The sequence below is a fragment of the Pan troglodytes genome, chromosome 11 (genome assembly GCF_028858775.2).
Source record: "Pan troglodytes isolate AG18354 chromosome 11, NHGRI_mPanTro3-v2.0_pri, whole genome shotgun sequence".
NCBI classification, from domain to species: Eukaryota; Metazoa; Chordata; class Mammalia; order Primates; family Hominidae; genus Pan; species Pan troglodytes.
Window position 1 is genome coordinate 45,347,386 of NC_072409.2, and position 27,860 is coordinate 45,375,245.

At 52.6% G+C, this 27,860-nt stretch overlaps 1 protein-coding gene across 7 annotated transcripts; it reads right to left on the bottom strand.

Annotated features, from left to right (window-relative positions):
* Positions 1 to 519: 519 nt before the first annotated feature.
* On the bottom strand, positions 520 to 27,033 carry SUSD3 (sushi domain containing 3). 7 transcript variants are annotated; one of them, XM_063787668.1, is made up of 9 exons: positions 22,233 to 22,991; positions 21,039 to 21,161; positions 19,883 to 20,260; positions 17,490 to 17,539; positions 16,478 to 16,591; positions 9,664 to 9,852; positions 7,656 to 7,803; positions 6,051 to 6,182; positions 520 to 1,121 (listed from the first exon to the last, which is right to left on the bottom strand). In XM_063787668.1, the coding sequence occupies exons 5-9, from the start codon at positions 16,524 to 16,526 to the stop codon at positions 911 to 913; spliced, it is 729 nt and encodes a 242-aa protein (XP_063643738.1). In that variant the 5' UTR covers positions 16,527 to 16,591; positions 17,490 to 17,539; positions 19,883 to 20,260; positions 21,039 to 21,161; positions 22,233 to 22,991; the 3' UTR covers positions 520 to 910. The 7 variants fall into 7 exon arrangements, with proteins under 7 accessions (XP_063643738.1, XP_063643737.1, XP_063643739.1 ...); XM_063787667.1 differs by lacking the exon at positions 19,883 to 20,260; XM_063787669.1 differs by lacking the exons at positions 17,490 to 17,539; positions 19,883 to 20,260.
* Between the last annotated feature and the right edge of the window lie 827 nt (positions 27,034 to 27,860).

Consider the following 27,860-nt stretch of genomic DNA (forward strand, 5'->3'; position numbering starts at 1 on the left):
TGAAAACAAACAAACAAACAAACAAAAAAAGGGAAGTCTCCTCTGCTGACTCTAACATCAACCAACCACTGTTACCTTTGTAGTTTTCAGTATTAGAAATAATTATTTAGCTGGGCACGGTGGCTCACGCCTGTAATCCCAGCACTTTGGGAGGCCGAAACAGGTGGATCACGAGGTCAGGAGATCGAGACATCCTGGCTAACACGGTGAAACCCCATCTCTACTAAAAATACAAAAAATTAGGTGGGCGTGGTGGTGGGCACCTGTAGTCCCAGCTACTCAGGAGGCTGAGGTGGGAGAATCGCTTGAACCTGGAAGCGGAGCTTGTAGTGAGCGGAGATTGCACCACTGCACTCCGACCTGGGTGACAGAGTGAGACTCTGTCTCAAAAAAAAAAGAAATAATTATTTAGTTTTACTTCATACCCCTCAACTGCACTTTTACAGACAACAGATGCAGAACCCTCCATGGGTCCTTGCTTGGAAGCAGTACATCCTGTGGAGGAAGATGCTGAGGTAGTTTTCTGTAGTTGCTGAAAAGAAGTTTATTGCTATTTTCTTATTTTATTATACAAAACTAGATTTGCTTAAAACATTTCCCAGTCTCTTTAAAGGAATGCTAGTTAGTGGGAGGCCACAGCTGGTAAATTACCCTTAGTAGTGGTTTCAAGTAGTCCATAACTATAAAAATCGTTACGGCCAGGATATGTCGGAACAGAACACTCCCCACTGGGGTCCTCAGCCTTGGATGTCAGCTCGGCCCCTCAAGGGGTCCCTACACCTGGAAGCTGATTCCACTCATCAGTCTCGAGCTGGGCGCATGTGGAGTTGATGTGGAGTTGTAGCTGACTGGCTGGTGGGGTCAGCCTGGCCTCCCAGTGTGGAGCATGGGCACCAGCCTCACTGCGTGGTCACCCTAGGGCATATGCTGCGGGCTGTTGTGGCATTCCTGTGGCCAGCCCAGAGGCAGGCAGGGGCTGTCTGGGGTTTGCCATGTGCACCATCACCTGGGCTTGGGGTGAGCTGGAGGAGCCACTGAGGCTCAGAGCTCTGGGGATCCCAGGGTCCTTGTCCACGCTGCGGGTCACACTGGCCAGCTTGCTGGTGCTCTCACCATGGTCTCTGTGGAGAGAGGAGGCATGAGTTGGCAAAAGAGTGTGGATAGGGTTTAATCCCCAACTCCATACCTTCCCAGGTACCCAGGCCCCTCCAGTGGGCCTGGGGCAACTGCTGCCCTGAGCACTGGGGAGCCCGTTTCCTCCTGCTGGGAGCTGCCCTGCACCCTAAGGTGCACAGAGGTCACTCCATCTCCCTGCTGGGCCCTGTTGGCAAGTGGGTCCTTCATCTACACAACCAGGGCGTGGCCCAGGAGTCAGACACTTGCCCCCCTAAGGTGTGGGAAGGGACTTCCTGGGGCTCATTCAGAGTGTGCAGAAACCACCAGGAACCCAGCTGTCTGGCCAGGGCCTGGGATGTCCCAGGCAGAGAAGGGACGCTGGGGAGCAGGAGGTCAAGGGGAGGACATCTTCCCTCCTGCCAGGCCTGCCTCTTTGGTAGCCAGGAGCTGGATCACCCACCTGCTCCACCCTCAGTACTCTTGTGGCTCTCTACTCCCCCAGATACAAACCAAGCCATTCCCCAGGCTGACCAGACCCTGGCCCTGTCCCATCTCCAGCCTCCACACACACACTGGCCTCTGCTCCATGTGGGCTGCCTGGCGGCTCCCACCTCCAGCCCTTTGCATGTCCTCTCCTCCCCTCAGAGGCTATCTCTCTCCCCTCCCAAAGCAGGCTCTCTTAGTCCTTTCACTTCCGGCATCACCTCTTCCAGGAAGCCTTCCTGGATCACGGCTCCCACCCACAACTAATTCTCAGAAAAACTCTAGTAAGTAGTAGGAATTAAGAAATGATCTGCTTATGCAATGAGTAAGTGAAAGCATCAATAACTGGTGGAGACGAAAGGCAGCTTCGGGGAGGCAGGAGCCAGACTGACTTCACCCAGCCTCACTTACTGGTTGTGTGGGAGTCTACACAAGTTTCTTAACCTGCCTAGTTCTTCACCTGGAAAACGGGATAAAAGTAGTACCCACCCCTAGGTGAAAAGAGTTAATATTTGGAAGAGTTCAGAACAGTGCCTGGCACATTGCAAGTGCTGAGAAGTACTTATGAAATAAAAACAAGGTCAAGAGGCAAACCTCACCTTGCTAAAGGCAATTTACCACCTATGGAGGCAGCCTGGGCCCTGCCTGAGGGGTAGGCAGCCCCAGCACAGGCATATCCCGAGGATCCTGCCTGGGAGCCTGGGGCCCAGGGCTGGGGACTCAGGGAACTCTGCCTCCATCGGCTTTGTAGCCCTGGGCAGGACCCGCCTTCTCTGAGTCCCCACGAAGCTGGGCTGAGTGCTTGAGGTCTCCATGTGTGAGAGAGCTCCGGGAAGGGGCTCTGCCCTAAGGGTCCCCCTCCCAATCCCCCTCAGCCTCACCACCACTTCCTGCCTCTTGAGCTGACTATCAGAGTGGCCCCTAAGCCGGCCTCCTCCAGCCTCTCACGGCCCTGTCAGGGTGCCTCCCTCCCGCCCTGGCTCTCTCACTCCCCAGAGGGGGTGAACACAGCCCTGTACACAGATCTGTGGCCACTCTTGGACGGGACGCACACGTCCGACCACACACTGCGCAAGTTCCCGCAGTGTAAGAGGCAGTGTCTGTGGCGCTGGGACCAGGCAGAAGTGTGGCCCCAAACAGCACCCCTGGGAGCCCCTCGGCATCATGCTCTGGCCAGCAAAGCCCCTGCGGCAGCGGCAGCAGCTGTGGCTGCCATCATCCTGGACACCATGTTGCCTTGAGAGGCAATTGTTCCTTCCCCCATTCCATGGGCACTTTACCAGTTATGACACAGGACGATCTGGTCCCAGTGCTGTAATGGGGAGTGGGGATCACAGGTGGGGCAATGGAGGAGCTCTGAAAGTGGCTTTGGATATCTCACTACCCAAAAGGAAAGGCATTAGCCACCATGGCCCCAACAAAACTAAAATAAAAAGGAAAGGGGGTCAGGCACGGTGGCTCACGCCTGTAATCCCAGCACTTTGGGAGGCCGAGGTGGGCGGATCACGAGGTGAGGAGATCGAGACCATCCTGGCTAACACAGTGAAACCCTGTCTCTACTAAAAATACAAAAAATTAGCTGGGCATGGTGGCGGACACCTGTGGTCCCAGCTACTTGGGAGGCTGAGGCAGGAGAATGGTGTGAACCCAGGAGGCGGAGCTTGCAGTGAGCCGAGATCACGCCACTGCACTCCAGCCTGGACGACAGAGCAAGAGTCTGCCTCAAAAAAAAAAAAAAAAAAAAAAAAAGGAAAGAGGCCTAAAAAATGTACAGCCAATTGATGGGTCAGGTGCCCTCCCACAACACATGGAGCAAAACATTAGGAGGTAATTCAGCAGAGAAAACAGAAAATGACTCATGCCAGCAATGGCACTGGTGAGCCAAGGCTGGAGAAAACATTCTTCCTCGACATTCATCAAAGAAATGCTGACGGAAACTACCCACACAACTTGTAGCTACTGTAAGAAACAAATGATAAACAAATGGTCAGCACTCAGTGATGATGCAGTTACCAGAAAAATATGGCCACATTCACTTGTACCAGAGCTCCCAGGGAAAGAATGTGGTCATAAAATATTCAGACTGTTGGGCCTAAACAATCGATTCCTAGGATCAGCCCCAAGAGTTGTGGTCTTGAAAAAGAAAAACAGCACTAAGCAAAAAGACACTGACCACGCCTGACCACTCAACAGGGGAGGGTCTAGCAGATATTGGAAGCTTTGGAATAATGGGCTGCTGTAAGGAATGATAGCCTGGAGGCCTCAGACCACCATGGTGACCTGGAACGTGTTGCTAAGTGCAGAAGTATCAATGGCAGCATTTCGGCTACATCCTTGTTGATGTAATACACACTTGAAGCGCCAGGAAAGGAGACAGAAAGGTGAATTCCTTCCCTGCAGGTGTTGGCCAGACCCAGCACGGTGTGTGTTAACCCAGGGCCACAGAGACCACCATCTCCTGTGCCTCAGTTTCCCCATCTGCATAAGGTCGTAAGAGTGGCAACGACAGTAACAGCCAGTATTCAATGAGCTCTCACCCTGGGCCTGGCGAGAGAGGCACACACCTGGACTCAGGTAACCTCAACAACTTGAAAGGGTGAGCGCTACTGCAATCCTCACTTTACAGGTGAGGAAACTGAGGCATGGAGCTGTTAGTCATACAGTGAGGCCATGAGGGCTGGGACCAAGTGCACTGCAGCCTCGAAAGACTCCAGCGGGAAGGCCTGAAGGAAGGGAACACAAGCTCAATGATGTCATCTGGATGCCCGCCCAGACCCCGGTGTCTAAGCGCTGTTCTCCACCCAGAGAAACAGGGCTCCCAGAGCAGTGGCCAACCGCAGAGATGGGCACAGAAAGCATGAGATGGGCCTGGAACATCTTGTGCAAGGCAGGAAGCACTCACAGACTGATGGGGATGGATCAGAAGGACACAGGCCATGGCTTGGCAGAGCTCCTACTGCCAAGAACCGGAGCCCACAAAAAGTGTGCTTGAAAATAATGCGGGGGAAGGGGCATGAATGAGGTTGCCTGGCTTAGCTGGTGACCATGAGAATGGGAGGCAGGGACAGGAGATCTGTGACAATATTCTACTTTTGTGTATTTGTGAACTTTTCCCAAAATAAAAGTTTCAGAAAAGAATATTCATGAGTTCATGTGATGCTAAAACAACAAAACAAAATCAAAAGAAAGGAAAGAAAAAAACAGCTCATCCTCATCCCTGATAGAAGGAATGTCAGAAGTGCAACAGAATTAACAAAGTCACCATTCTGTAATGCCCAAGGCAAGAGCGGATCTGGCAGGATCAGCCTTGCACGCTGAGACCACAAGTCAGAGGCCGCTGAGACAGTGGAGGGACACTTGCAGAGCCCCTTCCTCAGGCTCTGACAGTGGAGGGACCTGGGGGGCTTCGCCTCAGCCAAGAGACCCCATTCCATGTGGCCCGTGGGGGCAGCCTGGCCCATGTCTGTGATCTGCACATGTAGCCCTGCACCAGATATGCACAGCCGGGCCTGGTCACACAGAAACACCAGACAGACGCAGACAGGAGCCTCTGCATGCGACCACTGGCCTGGAACCCTCAGAAGACTATGCCATGAAAAACTGAAGGCCCATACCAGTTTAAGGAGCCCAGAGACCTGGTGGCTGAGTGCTGCGTGTGATTATGGACATTCTCCACTCAACAGGCCACATGCAATCAATATTAGATTTCTGTTGGTTTTTTTTTTTCTTTTTTTGAGACGGAGTCTCGCTCTGTCGCCCAGGCTGGAGTGCAGTGGCACAACCTTGGCTCACTACAAGCTCCGCCTCCTGGGTTCAAGTGATTCTCCTGTCTCTGCCTCCCAAGTAGCTGGGATTAAAGGCACACTCCGCCACACCCAGGTAATGTTTGTGTTTTTAGTAGAGACGGGATTTCACCATGTTGGCCTCGAACTCCTGACCTCAGGTGATCCTCCCACCTCAGCCTCCCAAACTGCTGGGATTACAGGTGTGAGCCACCAAGCCTGGCCAATCAGTATTAAATTTCTGGACTCAGAAAAAGAATGTCCTTATATTGGTTCAGGGCAAAAAAAATGTATGTGTGTATTAAGAGAGAGAGAAAGGAGAGGGACAGAGCACGGGAGGGAGAGCAAGTGACTGCAGCTCAGTGCAGAGCCCTGCTGGGTGTGGGTGGAGGGAACACAGGTGTGTAGAAGCTTCAGCTTCCCTGGAGGGTGGACCCTCCAGATGAAAACACTGCTGGGGGCAGTTCTGAGTCCTAGAATGTCAGAGTCAGGACAGAGTGCTACAAGGACCACCAGCCTCTTGTTTTAGAGATAGGAGTTAAGGTTCTGGGTGGGCTAGGCGTGTGGGAGCAGCAGGCTCTCAGCGTGTGGGAGCAGCAGGTGGCCCGGGGCCTGACCAAGCTGGACCCCTTGTCCCCCAGCATGTCCCCTACCCAGACCCGGGCTCACGTGGTGAAGCTGTGGTTGTCGTGCGCCTGGCTGGGCCCGCTCACGGGTTTGTTGAAGTGCTTGAGGCCAAGGTATGCGGCCTGCACCGTCTCCAAGTCCTCATCTTTCAGCTGGGACCACAGCTGGGCTGACCTGGAGGAGAGTTTGGGAGGAAGGACTCTGAGCATGCAGGTGTATCCCTGACGGTGGTGGAAACGGGCTCCATGTAGGCCCAGGGCACCGTCTGCAGGACCAGTGCAGGCTGGCAAACCTCTCAAAGAGCTGGGCAGTGGATGTTTTTGGTGTGGTGAGACACATGATTTCTCCCACAGCTAAACTCTGCCATTGCAGACCAAAAGTAGCCACACACCAGTAGACAATGAACATGGCTGTGTTCCAATAAAACTTTACTTACAAATACAGGTGGTGGAAAGTTCTAGGGCTGGACAGTGCTAATGGCTGCACTACATCGTGAACATACTTAATGCCACTGAACTGTAGACGTTAAAAAGGTTAAGTTTTGGCCAGGCGCAGTGGCTCATGCCTGTAATCCCAGCACTTTGGGAGGCCGTGGCAGGTAGATCATGAGGTCAGGAGCTCGAGACCATCCTGGCTAACACGGTGAAACCCCGTCTGTACTAAAAATACAAAAAAAAATTAGCTGAGCATGGTGGCGGGCGCTTGTAGTCCCAGCTACTCGGGAGGCTGAGGCAGGAGAATGGCGTGATCCCGGGAGGTGGAGCTTGCAGTGAGCTGCGATGGAGCCACTGCACTCCAGCCTGGGCGACAGAGCAAGACTCCGTCTCAAAAAAAAAAAGTTAAGTTTTATGTATTGATATTTTACCACAATAAAAAATAAAAACAAAAAATAATAATAAATTACCATGGGGAAAAAACCTGACAGACAGCCGGACTTCGCTGGTGGGCTGTGGTTAACCAGCCCTCCATCTGCAGTGACAGTGACTCCCTCTCAAGGTTTAGGGGGCGTGTGTGGCAGCCCTGCAGGCCGTTAACACAGCAGAGTACATACTGCATATGTGTGCAGGTTTAAGAATAAAACGGGCCGGGCGCGGTGGCTCACGCCTGTAATCCCAGCACTTTGGGAGGCAGATCGCTGGGCAGATCACCAGAGGTCAGGAGTTCGAGACCAGCCTGGCCAATATGGTGAAACCCCATCTCCACTAAAAATACAAAAAATTAGCCGAGTGTGGTGGTACATACCTATAATCCCAGCTTCTAGGAAGGCTGAGGCAGGAGAATTGCTTTAACCCAGGAGGCGGAGGTTGCAGTGAGCTGAGATCACGCTACTGTACTCTGTCGCCTGGGTGACAGAGCAAGACTCCGTCTCAAAAAAAATAAATAAATAAAATAATCCCCCGTGAACCCATAGCCTGGCCTAAGAGCAGGGCCTTGGGGGCCCACATGCCCCCCAGCTGTGATGCTGCCCTTGGCTGCTGCGTGGGCCGGGAGCAGCACTTGGGGAGACGCAGGCCCAGAGCAGCAGTGGTAGGAACGGGTGCCCTGAGGGCAGTGCCGGGGTTCCCTTGAAACACTCTGCCCTTTCCTCCTCCCATGGTGCCAAGAGGCGCCTCCCGGGAGGACCCTGAGATCATGAGGCCACCGTACCTGTTGGAGCGCCGCCGCTCGCTCTTCTTCACGCATTTGAGGAGGCAGCAGGTGAGGAAGGCCATGGACATGAGCAGGATGATGGCACAGCTCACAATGGAGGCGATCACAGCCACCTTGAAGCCAAAGGTCTCGTGTGGTGGCACCACTGTGTGGGAGACAACCACCAGCTCCTGGGCGAGGTTTGCCCAGATCTGCCTGGCCCAGGGGTTGGGGGTCTCAGGGGTGGTATGGGTAGGGCCTGGGTGTAGACAGGGCCTGGGCAGCCCTCAGTGAGCCCTGTTGCATGGTAAGGGGGCAGTGAGGTGCTGGGGGCTGAGGCAAAGATCTGTGCAAACTATATTTGGAGGTGGGACTATCAGAGAAGACTCTCCCCAAGAAGCAGGTTATTTGAGCAGGGTGTGTAGGAGTATGCAGAGTGGCTATTTAAAGGGGGTATTTAAGCAGGGTTTTCCAGGGTGTGTAGGAGTGTGCAGAGTGGCTAATTGAAGGGGGTATTTGAGCAGGGTTTTGTAGGGTATGTAGAAGTCTGCAGAGTGGTCAATTACAGAAGTTCTGGCAGGGAGTTCAGAGTGATGGCCTCCTTGGCTCCTACCCACTGGAGTCCTGCCTGAGGAATGAAGGAAGGGCAGGCCACAGAGAGGAGGTGACAATAGACAGTGCTGAGGAGGCCTTGCCCAGCCCATGGTCTGGGTTTTCACAATGCCCCAAGGTGGCAACATTCTTCAGGGGGCCTACATGCCTTCTCAGGTCACTTTCCAGGAAGGTCCAAAATACTATGTATCTGCTGTGTGACCTCAGCTATGCTCAAAAAACTAGTTCCATCAGATTCTACTGGATGTTCTGGCTAAAAAAGGCCTCGGAATCCTAATTTGAGCAACACCGTTTACTCCCCCACGTAGAGAACATGGCCCTGTCCCCTGCCCCATTTCCCATGCTCCCTAGTGGATCCTGGCCACCCAAAATGGAGACTACATTTCCCAGTGGTCACAGGACCATGTTCTGGCCAGTGGAAGATAAGAAGTGATGTGGGGCAACTTCTAAGAACCTTCCCTGAGACATTGGGGCCTGCCCTTTGGCCCCAGGGCCCCTCACCCCATAACAGCTGCCTGGAACACAGCTGCTGCCACCTTGAATCATGAAGCTGAGGCCATGCCCAGCAGAGCCATGCCAGGGAAGGGGCCTGGCTCCCACTGCCATGGAGCCTATACAGATCTGCCTGCCCACCCTGAAGGTTGAGCTCCATCATAGTTAATCCTAGTATTTTGGGTTTTCTGCCTTTCAGAATCTAATCCTAACACTCGCATCCTCAGAGAATCACCTAGCATGTGAACATTTTATAGGCTCTGAGAAGTCCTGCAGCATAAAAACCCAGAATCTGCCGAACTATTTTGACTCTGAGCCCTTTTTATGCACAAAACACATGAACATAACACACATAGCTTCATTTTGGAAATGTCATGCTGGGCACTGAAAAGGGACTATCTTGTGGACCTTTCAACACCTGTACAAGAAATACAACCAGAAAACCATCGCCTCCCACAGACTGGGAGCTCCAGGGCCAGGCACGTTATGACCTTCCGTGTTGCCAGTACTTAAGATTCCTGATACGTGAAATATCCTATTAAAGTTGGCCATGTGCACGTGTACATGAATGAATGAATGAATGAACAAACATAGTTTCCTGCTTAACAGATGAAAACGTGCTGGCTCAGAGAGCATGCACAGCCTCTTGGCGGTGAGGGGCTGAGTCGGTAGCAGAGCCAGGATTGGAGGCCCGCTACTAGGCTTTGGGTCCGTGCTGCCAGCATGGCACTGGGAGGGCTGAGGGCCTACAGCCGGCTGCTGACATGTAAGCAAGCTGTCAGTGTTGGGAATGGGACCCTATACACTGGCCTAGCTGCTTGTGAGTAGACACCCACGCCATCCCCACCCACACCATCCCCATGACAGGATTTGGGGCCATCCCCCACCCCCAGAGCCACCAAGCTGAGAGAGGGGTCCTTACGTTTGCACACTGGGGACCCTGAAGACCACTCAGCGATGCTCCCCTTCCAGGTGCAGGTGAGGAGCCCAGACCCCACCATCTGGTGGTTGGAGGGGCAGTGGAACATGAGCACGGTCCCCACGGAAGCACCATTGCCACGAAGGACTTGGAAGGTTGCTTGCGGGGGTAGCCGCAGCTTAGCGCAGGTGCCTGGGGAGACAGGCAGGTATGAGGCATGGCGGGGGGGGGGTGGGCACGCAGGGCAGGGCTGGGCAGGACCCTGGAGTGAGGTGCTGGCACAGCACTGGGGAGCACAGGGGTGGGGTGCAGCTCCAAAGGCCATTGGATGCTCTAGAGGTCACATGGGGTCATCCAGACCGGGAGACAACGCAGAGCTGGATCCCTCCATGAAGTACACTCTAGATGTTGAGGATTGGAGCGTTAAAAAAAGAAACAAGTGTTAGAAGACAATAAAAGCAAACATACCTTCCCTGAGACACTGAGGCATGGCCTTTGATTATGACCTAAACACGGCTCCAAAGGCAGAAATCAGAATTAAAAAAAAAAAAAAAAAGAGGGACAGAGAGAGATCAACAGATTTGACTGCATACAAAGCAGAAAGCAAAAGCTTCTGAGGCTCCCTAATAATGGAAAACAACCAACTCAGGTGAAAAATTCGGGAAAGGATATTTGGAAAGCATAGGTCAAAGGTTGGTTCGGTAGTCTTAATATATGAAGAGGTCTTACACATCAATGAAAACTGAATATTCAGTTTAAAAAAAACCAACAAGTTCTAATGTGTGAACAAGCAATTCACAAGGATACCAGTGGCCCACAGTCATGAAAAATGCAGACCCACAGGCAATTGAGGAAATGTTGATTCAAGGGAGAGCTCATTTTTCCTTCGTTGGTGAGGTAAAGGCAAAAAGAAAACAATGTGCAAGTTGGCAGGGCCTGGGAAGCCCTGTGCCCGGGCTGGGGTACAGATCCAACCTTTCTGCAGAGCATTTGGTAAATGCAATAAGCACCCTATGTTGCATATGAACCTTTAGCCACAGGAAATAAGAATCTGCTGGCCAGGCATGGTGGCTCATGCTTGTAATCCCAGCACTTTGGGAGGCCGAGGCGGGTGGATCATGAGGTCGGGGGATTGAGACCATCCTGGCCACCATGGTGAAACCCCATCTCTACTAAAAATACAAAAATTAGCTGGGCATGGTGGCATGTGCCTGTAATTCCAGCTACTCAGGAGGCTGAGGCAGGAGAATCGATTGAATCAGGGAGTCGGAGGTTGCAGTGAGCCAAGATCACTGCACTCCAGCCTGGCAACAGAGTGAGACTGCATCTCAAAAAAAAAAAAAAAAAAAAAAAAAAGAATCTGCTGCCAAGATTTCTCTATGGGGAAGCCCACCTCAGAACCATACATAATAGTGAAAGGCTGAAACAACCCACGCCTCCAGCAGGAGGGAATGATTCCCTCACCCGGGGCCATCCAGACATTAAAATACCAGAGAGCACTTACAGTGATGTTCTTTTTTTTTTTTTTTTTTTTTTTTGAGTCAGAGTCTTGCCCTGTCACCCAGGCTGGAGTGTGCAATGGCGTGATCTCAGCTCACAGCAACCTCCACCTCCTGGGTTCAAGCAATTCTCCTGCCTCACCCTCCCGAGTAGCTGGGATTACAGGCATGTGCGACCACACCTGGCTGATTTTTTGTATTTTTAGTAGAGACGGGGTTTCACCATGTTGGCCATGATGACCTCGTGATCCGGCCGCCTTGGCCTCCCAAAGTGCTGGGATTACAGACGTGAGCCACCACACCCGGCCAGTGATGTTCTTAAATAAGGACACAGAGATGCTCTGGATGCAACAGCAATCGAGAATTTTTATAAAATTATAACGACAACAGCTGGGACTGAGAAGATTACTGTGGCTGGATGCCATTGCACCTGCCTTACATGTGCCATCATCTATCGGCATAGCAGCCTACCCAGGGAGAACCATCATTATCCCCATCGACAGATGAGCAAACTGGGCAGAGGGTCTTACCACACTTTTTGCAGTCACACAGCTCTTATGCTGCAGGGAAGACTTAGAACCAGACAAGGAGGCTCTGGTCTAACTTCACACACGTTCATACACACACAGACACACACACAAAATGCATCTGAGTCGTTGTGCTATGCATATATCAGCAGCTGGTTACTTTTCACAGCAGTGAAGTGTTCCATTGTGCAGATGGGCCTCAGTGTGTGTCCCTGTTCCCTGCATCTGAGTTGTCTCTGGGGTTCAAGGACGTTCAGTGAAACTGCTAAGGACATCCCCAAGCAGGTCTCCTGGTGTCCAAATCCAGGAGGCTCTTCCTCCTGCTTATCTGGTATTTCCTGATTTTTGGGCATTGACAGTGGACCGCTGGTGCATCACAGGTAAAGAACAGGGACAGGCCGGGCACGGTGGCTCACGCCTGTAATCCCAGCACTTTGGGAGGCCAAGGCGGGCGGATCACGAGGTCAGGAGATTGAGACCATCCTGGCTAACACGGTGAAACCCCGTCTCTACTAAAAATAGAAAAATAATTAGCCGGGTGTGGTGGTGGGCGCCTGTAGTCCCAGCGACTTGGGAGGCTGAGGCAGGAGAATGGTGTGAACCCAGGAGGCGGAGCTTGCAGTGAGCCGAGATTGCACCACTGCACTCCAGCCTGGGCGACAGAGCGAGACTCCATCTCAAAAAAAAAAAAAAGAAAGAAAGAACAGGGACAGCAGGCCGTGCTGATGCATGGTGTGTGCAGAGGCAGAGACTGACCGGAGGCAGCAGTGGTGAAGGGCCACCTGAGCATCTCTGTGCCTGTCTCCCTCGGCACAGGCAGGGACTGACACCCAGAGATGGGGGTGATGGCAGGGACAAAAACTGGGGCATGCAGAGTCTGAGGGACCCCATTATTCCACACTGACCTGCTACGACCTTCCTCTGTCCTCTGTGTGCTACATCTCCAGCCAGGACCATGCCCTGGGTGCCAGGAATGGAAGTCCTACTGCCCACCGAGCCTGAGACGAGACATAGCCAAGCTTCTGAGCTCCCCAAACCTGCTCACCATGTAGCTTCGCCTCTTATAACTTTAATTTAAATCAGCAGTCCCTCCATCCTTCAGTTGCTTGGGCCCTAAACCTTGAAACCTACTTTCTCAATCCACAACCAACTGGCCAGCAAACTCTGTGGACTCTAATTTTAAAATGTTTACCAAAGACATCTGCGGTAGGCTGCATACGATCCCCCAGATTTATTCACATCCGCCCAGGAGCAGTCACATGGGCTGGCTGTGTGCCCAGGCAAGGTCTTTATCTGCGAGACATATCACTCCATTTCTTATCCCACATCTGAATTCACAAGCCCATCTGGGGGGAAACTGAGGCTCAGAGAGGTCACACCACCCCTTGCCCCAGCCATGTGTGCCACGGCTATTAATGGGCATCAGCTGAGCTGGGCTTCAGGCCAGGCCCTGAAGTCTGGTCTGGGATCTGGCAAAAGTGGAGGCTACCAGAGGCTCTGTGCCATGGTAGTGACAGTGAAGGATGGCATTTGGCTGCAGCTGGCCAGGTCACATTGACCCACTCCCCAGCAGCACCCAGTGGTCCCCCTGCCCCTGGCCTCTGCATGACTGAGGACCCCAGGGCCTTAACAAGCTGAGATGCTGAGGGCGAGAGTGCGGAGGCAGGGGTGGCCCTCAGGAGGGGTTGAGGCAGACATGCCCCACCGCTTTGGGAGGGTCAGGCTACACTGCTTCTGCCTTGAGGATACTTGCTAGCAAGGGAAGAGGTGTGGGAGGGGCTTATGGTTTGTGTACTTTTCTGGGAGGGATGGGGGAGGGACTGATCTAACACAGACAACACTGGGGGCCTAATGGGTGCTGTACTGCGTTATAGCCCTATGAGGAGGGTGGTCTACCCCTACCTTACAGATGGGGAAACTGAGGCACAGCAAAGCTCAATGGCATGCCCAAGGTCACTCAGTGGGAAGGTGGTAGGGATGGAACTGAGACCCAGCACACTGTTTCGGGAGCCCCGATGGCCAAGCCCAGTGGGTGGAATCTGCCCCATCTCACCTCATCCTGGGCAGCTGCAACTCTAGTTCCCACCCCTGCTGCGGTTACCTCTAGTATCCCTTCTCCCCATCCCAGAGTTGCAGCTGGAAATGGGATCACCACTGAAAACTACATTTCCCAACCTGCCCTCCAGGGAGCAGTCACGTGACTGAACCTGGCCAATGAGGTGTGAGCATAGATGCTGTGTCACTTCTGCATTGGGGAGTGTGATGGTTAATATTGAGTGTCAACTTGATTGAATTGAAGTACGCAATGTATCGTCACTGGGTGTGTCTGTGAGGGTGTTGCCAAAGGAGATTAACATTTGTGTCGGTGGACTGGGAGAAGCAGACCCACCCTTAATCTGGCGGGCACCATCTAATCAGCTGCCAGTGAGGCTAGAATAAAAGCAGGCAGAGGAACGTGGAAGGACTAGACTGGCTGAATCTTCTGGCCTTCATCTTTCTCCCATGCTGGATGCTTCCTGCCTTTGAACATCAGACTCCAAGTTCTTCAGCTTTTGGATTCTTGGACTTACACCAGTGGCTTGCCAACGGCTGTGGGGCCTTCTGCCACAGACTGAAGGCTGCACTGTCTTCCCTACTTTTGAGGTTTTAGGACTCAGACTGGCTTCCTTGCTCCTTAGCTTGCAGGCAGCCTATTGTGGGACTTCACCTTGTTATCGTGTGAGTCAATACTCCTTAATAAACTCCCCTTTATATATACATCTATGCTATTAGTCCAGTCCCTCTAGAGAACCCTGACTAATACAGGGAGCAAAGATGGTAGACGTGTGAAAGGACAGACCAACCTCTCGGATCCTAAGAAGAGACAGCAATAAACTCCAGCTGGAGTTAGGCCACTGTTTTCTTGTGGATTTGTTAAGTGGACTGGCTCAAATCTGATACAAAGCTTCAGCAACACGTCTCAGCCCAGTGCCCTATTTAGCGCTTGGGATTCTGGCTGGTCCACTTGGGGCCCCAAGGTGACAATAACAAAAGTAGGAATATCAGCAACAATAATAACAGAAGGAAGAATAATGCCCAGGCTCTACTCTGTGCTGAGCGCTTCAGCAGCTGTTGGGTGACAGTACAGAAACGAACACACGGGTTCCAGCCTGTGGGGCTCCTAGTCCACCTCCACCACACACATTTGGGGGCCCAGGCAAGGGAGCCTGCCCCGGCCTCAAAGTCAGCACAGCTGTTGTGCCCACCTTGGACTGGGGTGCTGAGGAAATGAGGTGTAATGCCAAGGCATCTGGAAGGTGGTTGTGCCTGGTACACATGAGGGCAGGAGCCATGATGTCCTTGGAAGAACTGTCTCCCCCATTCTGCAGCCCCAGAAACCATGGCTCAGGGACACTGAGGTCACACAGCCAGTTTGTGGTTCCGCCAGGGTCAACCGCAGGCACCTGGCTCTTTATCCCCGGGCTGCCCCCATCCTTTCTGCCCCTTCAGTATCTGGGGAAGGCCAGCCTCTGGCCTGGGCAGGGCCATTCTGACTGCTCCCTGTCTATGGATCCTCAGCATTTGCACAGCTACTAACAATAACAATGCATGTATGGATAGAATATTCTGTTCAAGAGCACCCCACATTCTTTATCTGTATTATTACAGGTAAGGCTCAGAGAGGTGGATTCACCTGCCCAAATGCCCACTGATAGCAGGGAGGGAGCCACCACTAGATGCGGTGTCTAAGATTCTTATATTTGTAACATATATGTAATAGGAGATTTGTATCTTCTCTACATAAACAGCACTTATATATTAATAAGCCAATGACAAAAATCACAGCAAAATGGGTAAGTTAGAAAAGAAAAACAAATGGCTCGGCCAGGCATGGTGGCTCATGCCTGTAATCCCAGCACTTTGGGAGGCCGAGGCAGGTGGATCACTTGAGGTCAGGAGTTCAAGACCAGCCTGGCCAACATGGTGAAACCCTATCTGTACTAAAATCAAAAATTAACCGGGTGTGGGTGGCACATGTCTGTAATCCCAGCTACTTGGGAGGCTGAGGCAGGAGAATCGCCTGATCCCAGGAAGCAGAGGTTGCAGTGAACCAAAATCGTACCACTGCACTCCAGCCTGGGCAACAAAGTGAGACTCCATCTCAAAAAAAAAGAAAAAAAAAGGAAGGAGTAAAACAATCTCCATTAGATGACACGATTTTGTATATATGTAGAAAAGCCTCAGAAATCCACTAAAAGCCATTATAAATAGAAATTAGTTCAGCAAGGTTGTAGAATACCAGGTCAACATACAGAAGTCAATGTATTTCTGTACAATAGCAGTGAGCAAATTGAAAATTAAGAAAAACATTTTATACAACAGCATCAAAAAGAATAAATTAGTTATAAATTTAATAACAGAAGTGCAAAACACATACTCTGAAAACTACAAAACGTTGTTGAAAGAAATTAAAGACCTAAATAAATGGGAAAACATCCTATGCTTATGGATCAGAAGACTTAATATTGTTACGATGGCAACATATTATGGTAGTCCGTCCTTATCCTTGTTTTCACTTTCCATGGTTTCAGTTACCGGTGGTTCCACAATCAGAAAATAGTACCTCACAACAGTTGTGTTTTGGGCCATTATTAAGTAAAATGAGAGTTGCCTGAACACAAGCACTGCAGTATCAGGGGGTCTGATAACCCAGAGGGCTACTAAGTGACTGACAGCAATCCCAGGCGGGGTGGAGCGGGATGGGTGAGATTTCATCACAACACTCAGAGCAGCTCACAGTGTAAAACTTACAAATTATCTCTGGTATTTCCCATTCCATCACAAGGCCTATGTTTTTCATCTCACTTCATCTCATCATGTAGGCATTTTATCATCTCACATCATCGCAAGAAGGGTGAGTACCGTCTATTAAGATATTTAGAGAGAAACCACATTCACATTACTCTTATTATAATATATTGTTATAATTGGTATAACTTATTACTAGTTATCATTAATCTTTCACTCTGTTCAATTAATAAATTAAACTTATCATAGGTACATGTGTTTAGGAAAAAAACAACATATATAGTATCTGAAGTTTCAGGCATGCATTGAGGGGTCCTGGAATGTATCCCCGTTGGATACATTGTATCTACTATATTCACTGTATCTACTGTATTCATTGAATCTACTGTATTCATTGAATCTACTGTATTCCCCAAACTGATATACAGATTCAACAAAAATCTCTATCAGAATCCAGCTGCTTTCTTTCCAGAAATCAACAAGCTGATCCTAAAGCTCATATGGAAATGCAAAAGACCTAGAATAGCCAAAACACTCTTGAAAAAGAACAAAGTTGGAGGGTTCACACTTGCCAATTTCAAAACGTATTACAAAGCTAGAGTAATCAAAACAGTGTGGTACTATCATGAGGACAGACATAAAGGCCAACAGAATAGAACTGAGAGTGCAGAGGTAAGCCCTTACATTTATAGTCAAATGATTTTCAACAAGGGTACCAAGACAATTCAATGGGAAAGGAATAGTTTTTCAACAAACTGATGCTGGGACAACTGAAGCTGGACCCCTAGCTCATACCATATACTAAAATTAACATGAATCAAAGACCTAAAAGTAAGAGCTAAAACTATGAAACTCTTAGAAGAAAACATAGGGAAAATCTTTGTAAACTTAGGCAATGGTTTCTTAGATCTAACACCAAAGACAAACACCAAAAGAAAAATAAAAACAGGACTTCACCAAAATGAAAAATGTTTGTGCTTTAAAGGACATTCAATAAAGTGAAAAGACAACTTACCAATAGGGAGAAAATACTTGCAAATCATGTATCTGATAAGAGGCATGTGTCTAGAACATATAAAGAATTATTACAATTCAATTAGAAGACAACAAAATTGAAAAATGGCCAAAGGATCTGAACAGACATTTCTCTGAAAAAGATAAGTTAGCAGCCAATAAGCACAAGAAGATTCTCAAAATTATTAACCTTCAGGGAAATACAAATCAAAACCACAAGGAAGTCTGTCAAAAGGACAGGCAATACCAAGGGCTGGCTGGGCGCAGTGGCTCACGCCTGTAATCCCAGGACTTTGGGAGGCCGAGGTGGGTGGATCACTTGAGGTTAGGAGTTTGAGACCACCCTGGCCAACAGGGTGAAACTCTGTCTCGACTAAAACTACAAAAATTAGCCAGGCATAGTGGTGGGCCCCTGCAATCCCAGCTACTTGAGAGGCTGAGGCAGGAGTATCACTTGAACCTGGGAGGTGGAGGTTGCAGTCAGCCGAGATCAGGCTACTGCACTCCAGCCTGGGACAGAGCAAGACTTCGTCTCAAGAAAAAAAAAAAAAAAAAGACAGACAATACGAAGTGTTAGGAAAAATGTGGAGAAACTGGCACCTCAGAAGCTACTAGTTTGGGAACAAAATGGTGCAACAGCTTTGGAAAACTGTCCGGTGGTTTTTCACACAGTTAAGCACAGAATTACCACATGATCCAGTAATTCCACTGCTAGGTAATCAGCCAAGAGAAATGAAAATACCTGTCTACACAAAAATGGGTACACGAATGTTCACAGCAGCATTATTTGTAACGGCCAGAGAGCTGAAACACCTAAATGTCTGTCAACCAATAAGTGAATAAACAAAATGTGGTTTATCCACACCACAGAGTACTATTAAATCATCAAAAGGCATGAAGTGCTGATCCATGTTACAACATGGATAAACCTTGAAAACACTGTGTTAAGTGAAAGAAGTCAGACACAAAAGGTCACATGTCATATGATGACACTCATATGAAATGTCCAGAATAGGCAAATCCAGAGACAGAAAGCAGATTAGTGGCTGTCAGAAGCTGGGGGAAAGGGAAAACTGGGAGATGGCTGCTAAGGGGTATGGGATTTTCTTATGCAGTGATTAAAAACATTATAAAATTGACTGGAGTGGCTGGGTATGGTGGCTCACACCTGTAATCCCAGCACTTTGGGAGGCCAAGGCGGTCAGATCACCTGAGGTCAGGAGTTCCAGACCAGCCTGGCCAACACGGTGAAACCCCATCTCTACTAAAAATACAAAAATTAGCTGGGTGTGGTGGTGCACGCCTGTAATCCAGCTACTCAGGAGGCTGAGGCAGGGGAATCGCTTGAACCCGGGAGGTGGAGGTTGCAGTGAGCCAAGATTGTGCCACTGCACTCCAGCCAGGGCAACAGAGTGACTCCGTCTCAAAAAAATAAAATAAAATAAAATAAAATAAAATTGACTGGAGTGATGGTAGCACATATCCGTGAATGTACAAAAGCTACTGAGTTCTATGATTTAAAAAGGTAAATTGTATGGTATGTGAATTATGGCCCGGTAAAGCTGTTTAAAAAATCAGGGGGAAAATATGTCAATTAAAGAAATACACATTTAAAACTGAAGATACTTGGCCGAGCACGGTGGCTCATACCTGTAATCCCAGCACTTTGGGAGGCTGAGGCAGGCGGATCATGAGGTCAGGAGTTTGAGACCCGCCTGACCAATATGGTGAAAACCTGTCTCTACTAAAAATACAAAAATTAGCTGGGCGTGGTGGCGTGCGCCTGTAGTCCCAGCTACTCAAGAGGCTGAGACAGAAGAATCCCTTGAACCTGGGAGGTGGAGGTTGCAGTGAACTGAGATCATGCCACTGCACTCCAACATGGGCGACAGAGGGAGACTCCATCTCCAAAAAAAGAAAAAGCAACTGAAGATACTTTTTTTGCTTCTTATCTCTGTCAGGGTTAAAAAGATCAGCCCTTCAGAATGGGGAGGCTGCAGAGGAGGGGTGCACAATTTCTAGGGGCGGTACACAGAGTGGGGAGGGCCTGAGGAGCTGCCCTGCCCTTCAGGGGGATGGAGGGCATGGTGGGCAGGACTGAGATCAGCAGGAGGCAGAACCTCCCAGGGATGCTGGGCGGATGACAGCTGACGCTGAGCATACCTGTGTGCCAGGTACAGCTCTAACCCCTGGCCTGGGCTATTTCCTATAACCTTGGGCTGACTCTCGCTGGCCTTGGGTCACCTAGCTCCCAGTGGCACAGCTAGGACTTGAATTCTGTCTCCAGGGTTGGGCTCTCCGTCAACTACCATGCTCCATATCTGGAGACATCAGTGCAGGAATGAGTGAATGAATGAATGCAAGAACAAAGGAATGGAGGACTGGCAGCCTCACCTCACAGGCAAGAGTCGTGATCAGCACTCCCCAAGGGCCAGGGACCACTTTGCTTTTTCAGGATCTTGGGATCTGGATATGCACTGTCCTTCTGGCCAAGGAGGTGGCTATGGGATTCTGGAGCCCTGGCAGACACAGCAGGGCAGCCACGGGCTGGCCACGTGGCCCCTTCCCCAGGGCCGCCAGGCAGCCAACACTTCCCAGTCCTTAATTTAGAGCTGCGACTTCTGCATTCCTCTGTGGCTTCCCAGCCCACTGTGGCCCTTGCAGAGAGGAGGCCCCACCAGCCAGAGGTTTGGGAGTAGCCGTTGGCGGATGGGAGGAGAGGTTGGTGAGGGTGAGTGTGTCCAGCACCCACAACAGCGCCTGGTTGAGTGTCTGCCCAGTGAGAGGATGAATGGATGAACGTGAATTCATTCTTTAAAAATAAAACTAGAACTTCATTAGAATACTGAGATGCCTGGAGGGGTGGACCAAGGGATGGAGACAGATGTGAGAAAGCAGGCACAGCGAAATGCAAAGGGTGGAATCGAGCTGGTACGTGTCCAGGCATAAAATTCTTTCAACTCTGCTGCACGTTCAAAAGAAAAATGCTGGGGGAAGACCTTGAGCATCCCCACTGCTGACATGTAACTGATCCCCTGGGCACATCCCCTTCCCACCCACCGGGGTCCCAGGGAAGGGGTGGCCATACCACTCCCCATCCAGGACCCAGACATTTAACCACTGCTGAGCGGTCTGGGCACTGGGCTGATCCCTAGGACTTATTCTACTGAGACTGTGTGTCACCGCGGGGACATAGCTTTCTCTCAAACAAGAAGGATGTGACCGCCAGGGCCTCCCATGCACTCGAGGCAGCCAGGACCAGCTCTGCAGCCAGAGGACCTGGGTTTGAGGGTAGGCCCGGCCTTTCCAGAAGACCCCAGTCACTTCTCCACCCTGGGCCTGTGTCTCCACCTACAAATACCACAACAGGCAGGGTGGGGCGAGGACTGGATGAAATGATGATCATCCCAGCAAGGCCACCTCCACAGCTGACTTCCTCTAAGTGTGTTTTAGAAGGAGCAGCTCCTCCCCCTGCCCGCCCGTGTGTTGTGCTGAGCCCTGTGGGGAGCTCATGACTAGCCATGTCTGAGGTTGACCAGTCGGCTCTCACCTAGCTATGTCTGAGGTCGACCAAGGTCTTGTCTTGGTTCACACTTCATCTGCCAAAAGCCACATCCTGTGTTCTCAGCCGCCAGGTTCTGCTATAGTGAGGGCTCTTGTCCTCAGACAGCAACTGCAGGTGGTGGATTACATGTCACAGTGAAAGGCATCAACAGCAGGCAAGCTGTTCCCAGCATCCCCTTCCCAGCATCCCCAGAGCCTGTCCTGCCTGCATCATTGAGCCTCACAGACGTGGGGGATAAAGGGTGAAGTCGGCTGGGTGCAGTGGCTCACGCCTGTACTCCCAGCACTTTGGGAGGCCAAGGTGGGCAGATCACAAGGTCAGGAGATCAAGACCATCCTGGCCAACATGGTGAAACCCTGTCTCTATTAAAAATACAAAAAGTAGCTAGGCGTGGCGGTGTGCGCCTGTAGTCCCAGCTACTTAGGAGGCTGAGGCAGGAGAATTGCTTGAACCAGGAGGCAGAAGCCGCAGTAAGCCAAGATCATGGCACTGCACTCTAGCCTGGTTGACAGAGTGAGACTCTGTCTCAAAAAAAAAGGTGAAGTCACCACCCACAACCAAAGAAAGGGGACCAGCCAGCGAGGTAACACTGACCTACAAGAAGTCCGGGATGCGCCGTCAAATTAAAAACTCAAATAAAAGTATAGAACGATTTGGAGTACAAGCCCAGTAAAACTGATGCCAGCCCAACTGTCCATGAGCAGAGAAGGATGGTGCCTGGTGGGGCTGGGGGGCCTTAAATGCAGTCCTGGCATCAGACCCTGCATTTCTAGCCAGCTGACCAGAAGAAGGGTCTCGTGCCCAGGTCCTAATGTAAGTGCACTGCTGGAATGGCTTTCCTTTATAAGTCAAGCAGAGGGTCTGGGGGAAGTAACTGGTAGGAGGGAGGGTAGGGTGAGTCCTTGCTCAAGGCTCACAGCCCTGACCTGCCTCCTCAGGGTGGCCAAGAGGTCCAACCTCCTTTAAGCCCTCAGCCAAGAGGGCACAGGGAGGCAAAGTCATGTTCCTGTGGCCTCTCTTGCTGCAGGGGCCACAGAAAGAGAAGCCACTGACTGGCAATGCCCCCTCTTAGCCCCCAGTTGGGTGGGCAGGCTTCCTGGAGGGCTAACCAGTAGGTTCCTGGGGTCTGATCCTGATAAGACCCGTCCCAGCAGCAGGTCTGGGACCTGAATTTCTCACCTGGCTCAGCCTCAACTTCCCCGTCTGCAAAACTGGTGACTTGCCCGCCTGGGGTCTGGGAAGAGCAGGACTGCCCTATGGAGATCTTGGAGCAGGATCTGGTGCACAGGATCACTCCCTAAGTTAGGGCTTGAGCAGCCCAGGACATGAGCCCTACTGGGGCCCTGGGCCTCAATCCCCAAGGTCCATGGAACACAGGGAAACTTCAGCCCTTAGCCCTTGATCCCCAAGGTCTGCAGCATACAGGGGACCTTCAACCCTCCAGGCCCCAGTGGGGTCTCTTGTACTCCTTTCCTGAGCCTGGGAGGCCAGGAAACACTTTCTCTGGGCTGGCTTCATTTTCCAGATGAGGAAACTGAGGCCCACAAACCTGCCCAAGGCCCGTGGCTGCATGATGGCAGTGCCAAGAGTAGGAGGCTGGACTCCTGTCCCCTTGGGGTAGCCCTTTCCATAGGATTCACAGCGAACTCACAGCCAGGATTCCGTAGGATTCACAGCAAACACACAGCCAGGATGGGGCAGGCAGGCAGCACAGTGCCAGGAGCTATGGTCTACAAAGTCTCTACCTGCACCCAACTCCCAGGGACATTCCAAGAAATCACCAAGGCATGAGGATGGAGCTGGTGGATCACCCTTGTCTCTAACCACTGCACAGCCAAGTCCTGCTCACACAGAGACTCCCGGACTCCCAGGGGACCCAGGGCCACCCCTCACTGACCTCCTGAGCCCCTCCCCATGCCTGATGCATGAGAGGCAGATCCCATCTGTCCCCTGTCCCCTCCCCTGCTTCAAATACTCATGAACTCCCAGCTGCCTGCAGATGGCCCTCCTGTGCCTGACCCCTGCAGAGGACCCCACACCCCAGCTGTCTTTGAGGATGTCTGTTCCCTAAAGCTGGAGGCAGAGGCCTTGCCTCTCTGGATCCGTCCTGCCCTCCAGCCCCATCCTACCCACCTGCTGTTCCCCAGCCCATGGTTGTGGCTGCCCTTGGTCTGCCAGCCTAGTGCTGGGGCATTTCTTACCTGGCACCCTTTAGATCCCTTTGCATGTAAATCTTAAAGAAGAGGGAAAAACAACAGAAAACAGATTTGATGCAAACAAGATACAAAATAAAAACACACGAGGCCCTGCCTGGCCCTCCCACGGCTCAGGGGCAGGTGGAGAGGACCAATGGGTACCTCAGGGCCACACCTGTGTGATGCCTGAGCGGCCCTCAGCCCACATGCCACGCCTGCGCCTCTGCCTGGCCACCTGCTGCAGCTGCGCTTCCTCCCTCCCTGGCCTTATGTACGGAGGGGGCCAAGCCTGACCGGGTGGATTCTCATCCTCCCAGCCTGTGAGGCCAGCCGGGCGTCTGAGAACAATCCGTACTTGTTAATCTTTTATCTGGAACCTTGGACCCCAGGTCGGCCCTTCCATCCTCCCTCCTGGGATTCGCCACACAGCCCCTATACCCTGACCTCGCCTGCTGTGGGATTAAGTAACTATGTTCCCTTTTATGCTGGCTGAGGCTGTGGGAGAGAGTGACAGAGGCAGGCTGCTGAACCCAGTCTCACCTAGACTCGATCCCCACCTGCCAGTGAGTCCCTGTGTGACCTCAATCTGGGTCTCAGTTCCCCCAAATGTGAAACAGGAACCTTCAGGAGGAATTTCTCAGAGTTTAAAGGGGGTGACTTTTGCACACAGAGGTGCTTTGAGAACAGGACCCCCAAGACCCTGGCAGTGGGGACAGGCCTGGTCCCAACACTACATGTGGGTGTCCCACAGCCCTGGCTGTGTGTCTTCAGGTAAGTCAATTGCCCTCTCTGAGCCCATCTCCACATGGAGGGTGGGCACAGGCTTCAGAGCCACTTCTGCCTTCCATCTCCAGGCTGAGCAGCAGGGTGGCCTCAGGATGTGGAAAGCACACAATCCTCCAGAAAAGAGCTGGGCTAATTCCAAATGAGGAACGTGTACTCCCACATCCCTGGTGGAAAACCGAGGGTCCGGGAACCTATGCCTTCTACCAGCAGCTCTTTCGATGCCAATGGGTGGCAGGAGGCCATAGCCAGGCATCACAGGGCGTGTCTGCCTTGCTTTGATTTACACATGCATTCACGGGGTCTCAGTTTCTCCTCTGTAAAATGGACACAGTCCAGTTCTGGGGCAGGAGTTCAGGGGTGAAGCCAAGAAGGCACCAGCAGAGCATGCCTCCTGCTACCCCCTCTCCAGGCCCTTCCTCCAAGGCCCTTCCACGGATGCCAGGGGGGTTACCTACAGCCACTGGAACCCTGCTTTCCTGGACAATCTCCCAGATCAGGGAGTGCTGGGGCTGACCTGGGAGCAGGGCCAGGGGCCAGTCATACAACAAACATGATAAACTCCTACTTTGAGCTAGTCTCCCCCGCGCCCTGCCCTTCTCCCAGGGCGCTCATGGGAGATGAGGGAAGACCACTTCCTGCCTCTCAGGAAGACGAGTCTGTCCACACTACTGTGCTCTTCATATCTACTCTAGGAAAACCAGTGGTAATGGCCCCATTTTAAAGATGGTGGGAAAAACACATATCCCCGTGCTATGTTTTTGGTTTTTGTTTTGTTTTGAGACAGAATCTCGCTCTGTTGCCCAGGGTGGAGTGCAGTGAGGTGATCACAGCTCACTGTAGCCTCGAACTCTGGACTAAAGCAATCCTTTCACCTTTCAGCCTCCCGAATAGCTGGGACTACAGGCGCATGCCACCATGCTCAGCTAATTTTTTTTTTGCATTTTTTGTAGATACGGGGTCTTGCTATGTTACCCAGGTTGGTTTCGAGCTCCTGGACTCAAGCAATCCGCCCGCCTCAGCCTCCCAAAGTGTGGGATTAGAGGCATGAGCCACCACTCCTGGTCAGTGGTGTTTTAGTGTCAAATCCTCTCCAAAGGCTCCCAACCCCCCAGCCTCTAACTTCACAGCACATTTCACAGAGCAAGAAACTGAGGTCACATGGCAGGGGAGTGATGGAGTCCAGATGATGGCATCATCCCTGCACCAGAACAAGTACCCTCCCTGGGCTCCACTGGGCCTGTCCACAAGCTTGGGGGCAGGTATACAGTGGGGAAACTGGGGCACATGGGGAAACTGAGGCACAGAGGTACAGCGACTCACCCCAGGTCACGGGGGGGATCCTAACCCAAAACTCCAACAAGGGGGCCAGTGCCTGGGAAGTGGTCATGGTGGTCAGAGGCAGAGCCAGGGCCAGGCAGGATGAACAAGAGCACAGGGTGCCAGACTAAGCTCCATTCCCAGCACAAATTCCAAGGCAAACAGCCTTTTGTATGCAAATATGCCAGAGCCTCCAGATACTCCCTGGCCTTGGGCTGACCTTGGGCAAGTCAAGGCTATCCAAAGGGCACTGGCACCCACGCCCCCAGGCTGTTGTGCCAGTAGAAGGGGCTCCTCAGGTAGTACCAGGCCCTGGGCAGGCCTTGCTCAAACACAGGAGCAAAAGTGCTCATCACCCCAACACCAAATTAGGGACTCTGGACATTAGGCTGCCAGAGTCAAACTAAATAAACCAAATCCACCAGCGCCAGGAACAAGTCTCAGCGCCCACTTTGCTGAGCTGCGGACCTCTGCTCGGTGAATTAGCTCCCTGAGCCGCAGTTTCCCCATCTGTGAGAGGAAGCCATTCTCCTGCCACCTTCCTGCCAGTTCCCTGGGGCTGCAGGCTGACAGTGTGACCTGGTCCAGCCCACCCCACTCCGGGCCTCAGCTTCCTCCTGCGCAGAGCCTTAGCCCCGCAACGCCTGAGACGCCCAGAACCCTCAGGCCTAACGTTCGTGGGCAGTGGCCGCGGAAGTCAGCTTTTGGGATATCTGAGACCCAGAGTTCCGGTTTGGTTCCGTTTCTAAAAGGGTTAGACTTTAGAATCATTCAAGGAGCAAGGCCAGCATTCGAACCCCGGAGCCTTGGGCACGGGAGCAGACAGCTCTTTAAGCACATTCTTGAATTCAAACACTTAAAAGTAAAATAAAAAGCAGCTTCTCTTCCTTCCAAAGGCCTCTGAGCCTCCTCCGAGACAGCCGAGGCGATCCCAAGCCTGGCTACAGGGTGACCTCGGACAGCCACTCCCCTCTCGCAGGCTCAGTTTCTCCATCTGTAAAGTGGAGCTGCGCTGGTCACCAAGGAATCGTGAAGATGACACCTCCCTCAGGCGCAGAGAGGGCTCCCGGCTCCCCCCTCCCGCCCCCGCGCCGCCCGCCCGCCAGGTGAGGCCGGTTTCGACTTCCCCCGGAGGGGCGCGGAGGGGCCCGGAGCCTGCGGCGTGGAGAGGCTTGGCCGGCCGCGCTGGCCGCAGACGCCCGGGACCAAGGCGCCGCGGCCACTCGGGAACGGGCGCGCGGGCTGCTGCGTGCAGCCGCCTGGTTTCGAACTGCTCGCTGCCAGGCTTCGGCTCCGCTAGGGCGCCTGCTGGGCCGGCGGAGGGTCGAGGAGGTTCGTCCTCGGGGCAGATCGTTGCTGTGGCCCCCACCCACGGCTGTGCGGCCCCGCGACCCCTTCCCCTCGGCTTTCCCGTCTGTGAAATGGGCGCAGAGCCCCGCACGCGGCCACTCGGCCCCAGCCCTCACCTGTGCGGTTCCCTGGGGCAGGCGTGGTGACCCCGGCCCGCCCCCGGGGCCTCGCCTTGCCACGGAGGGTGGCGGCCGCCCAGCGCATCCTGCGCGCTCCGAGGCGCTTGGCGGGGTCTGCCAGGAGAGTGAGCCCGGCTTGTGGGGGCGGGGCCTGGGCCTGGGTGAGGGGCGGGGAGGCCCCGCCCTCCACGCCCGCCCAGGGGCGGTTCCATGCAACTTACAGACCACGCCCACACGTTGGACTGGGGCCGAGGTCCGGCCGGGGGCGGGGGCCCTTGGGGAGACCAAATACCCAGCGGGCCAAGGCAGCCGGCTGAGCGGAAAGTGTTGCTACTCCGGGGGGTTGCACGCGTGGCTACCTCTGCCCAACACCCTTCCCCCATCCCTTCCTGTTCTCGCCTCCACTCCTAGTGTGGTTTTTCCATGTGCTTCTGTGTTTTTATTTTTTGAGCAGGATTTTGCCTTCTCAGGGTGCCGGATTCGGCCGGTACCAAAGGGCAAACAGCAAAACGCCTCCCTGGCCCGCCCTTCCCGTACCCCACTCACCCCCAGAGTCCTGTGTGGACCCAGCCTTCTTTCCCTGTCTCTCACTGGGCCAGGCCGTCTGAGGCACCCTGAGGTCTGGGTGCCCTTGTTGTCTTCGGTTCTCACTGAGGGGCCCCCGGCTGGGGGAAACAGGATTGAAAGCCCTGGGGTCTGTCTGCAGGGCCCACCACACCTGGAGGCCTCCCTTCTCCTGGCTTCCCCTTCCCACCCAGCTCCACTTGCAGCAGGCCCAGAGCTGTGATCCGGGCTCTTTCTCTCCCTCTGACCCCACCCAACCCAGGCTTAGCCCCCTGCCCAGGCAGCCACCAAAGGGTTGGGTGTGGTGTCAGGCCTCAGACATCCTGGATCTTGGGCTGCTTGTGGGAGACCACCTGAGCCATGCCTATTCCCTGTGGAGCTGGCAAAGGCAATCCTGGCAGAGGGAACAGCAGGTGCAAAGGCCCTGGTTTGGCAATGTGTGGCAGCAGAAGCCCAGTGCGGCTGGCTTAGGCATG

What these genes read in the sequence shown, in the direction of transcription:
- SUSD3 (XM_016961160.3), bottom strand. Translation starts at nt 26,905, where the DNA reads ATGCGCTGGGCGGCCGCCACCCTCCGTGGCAAGGCGAGGCCCCGGGGG. An exon ending in AGGGTCCCCAGTGTGCAAAC is followed by an intron (nt 7,804 to 9,663) that starts GTAAGGACCCCT and finishes TCTCCCACACAG; the next exon opens with TGGTGCCACCACACGAGACC. An exon ending in GAGCGGCGGCGCTCCAACAG is followed by an intron (nt 6,183 to 7,655) that starts GTACGGTGGCCT and finishes ACTCTCCTCCAG; the next exon opens with GTCAGCCCAGCTGTGGTCCC.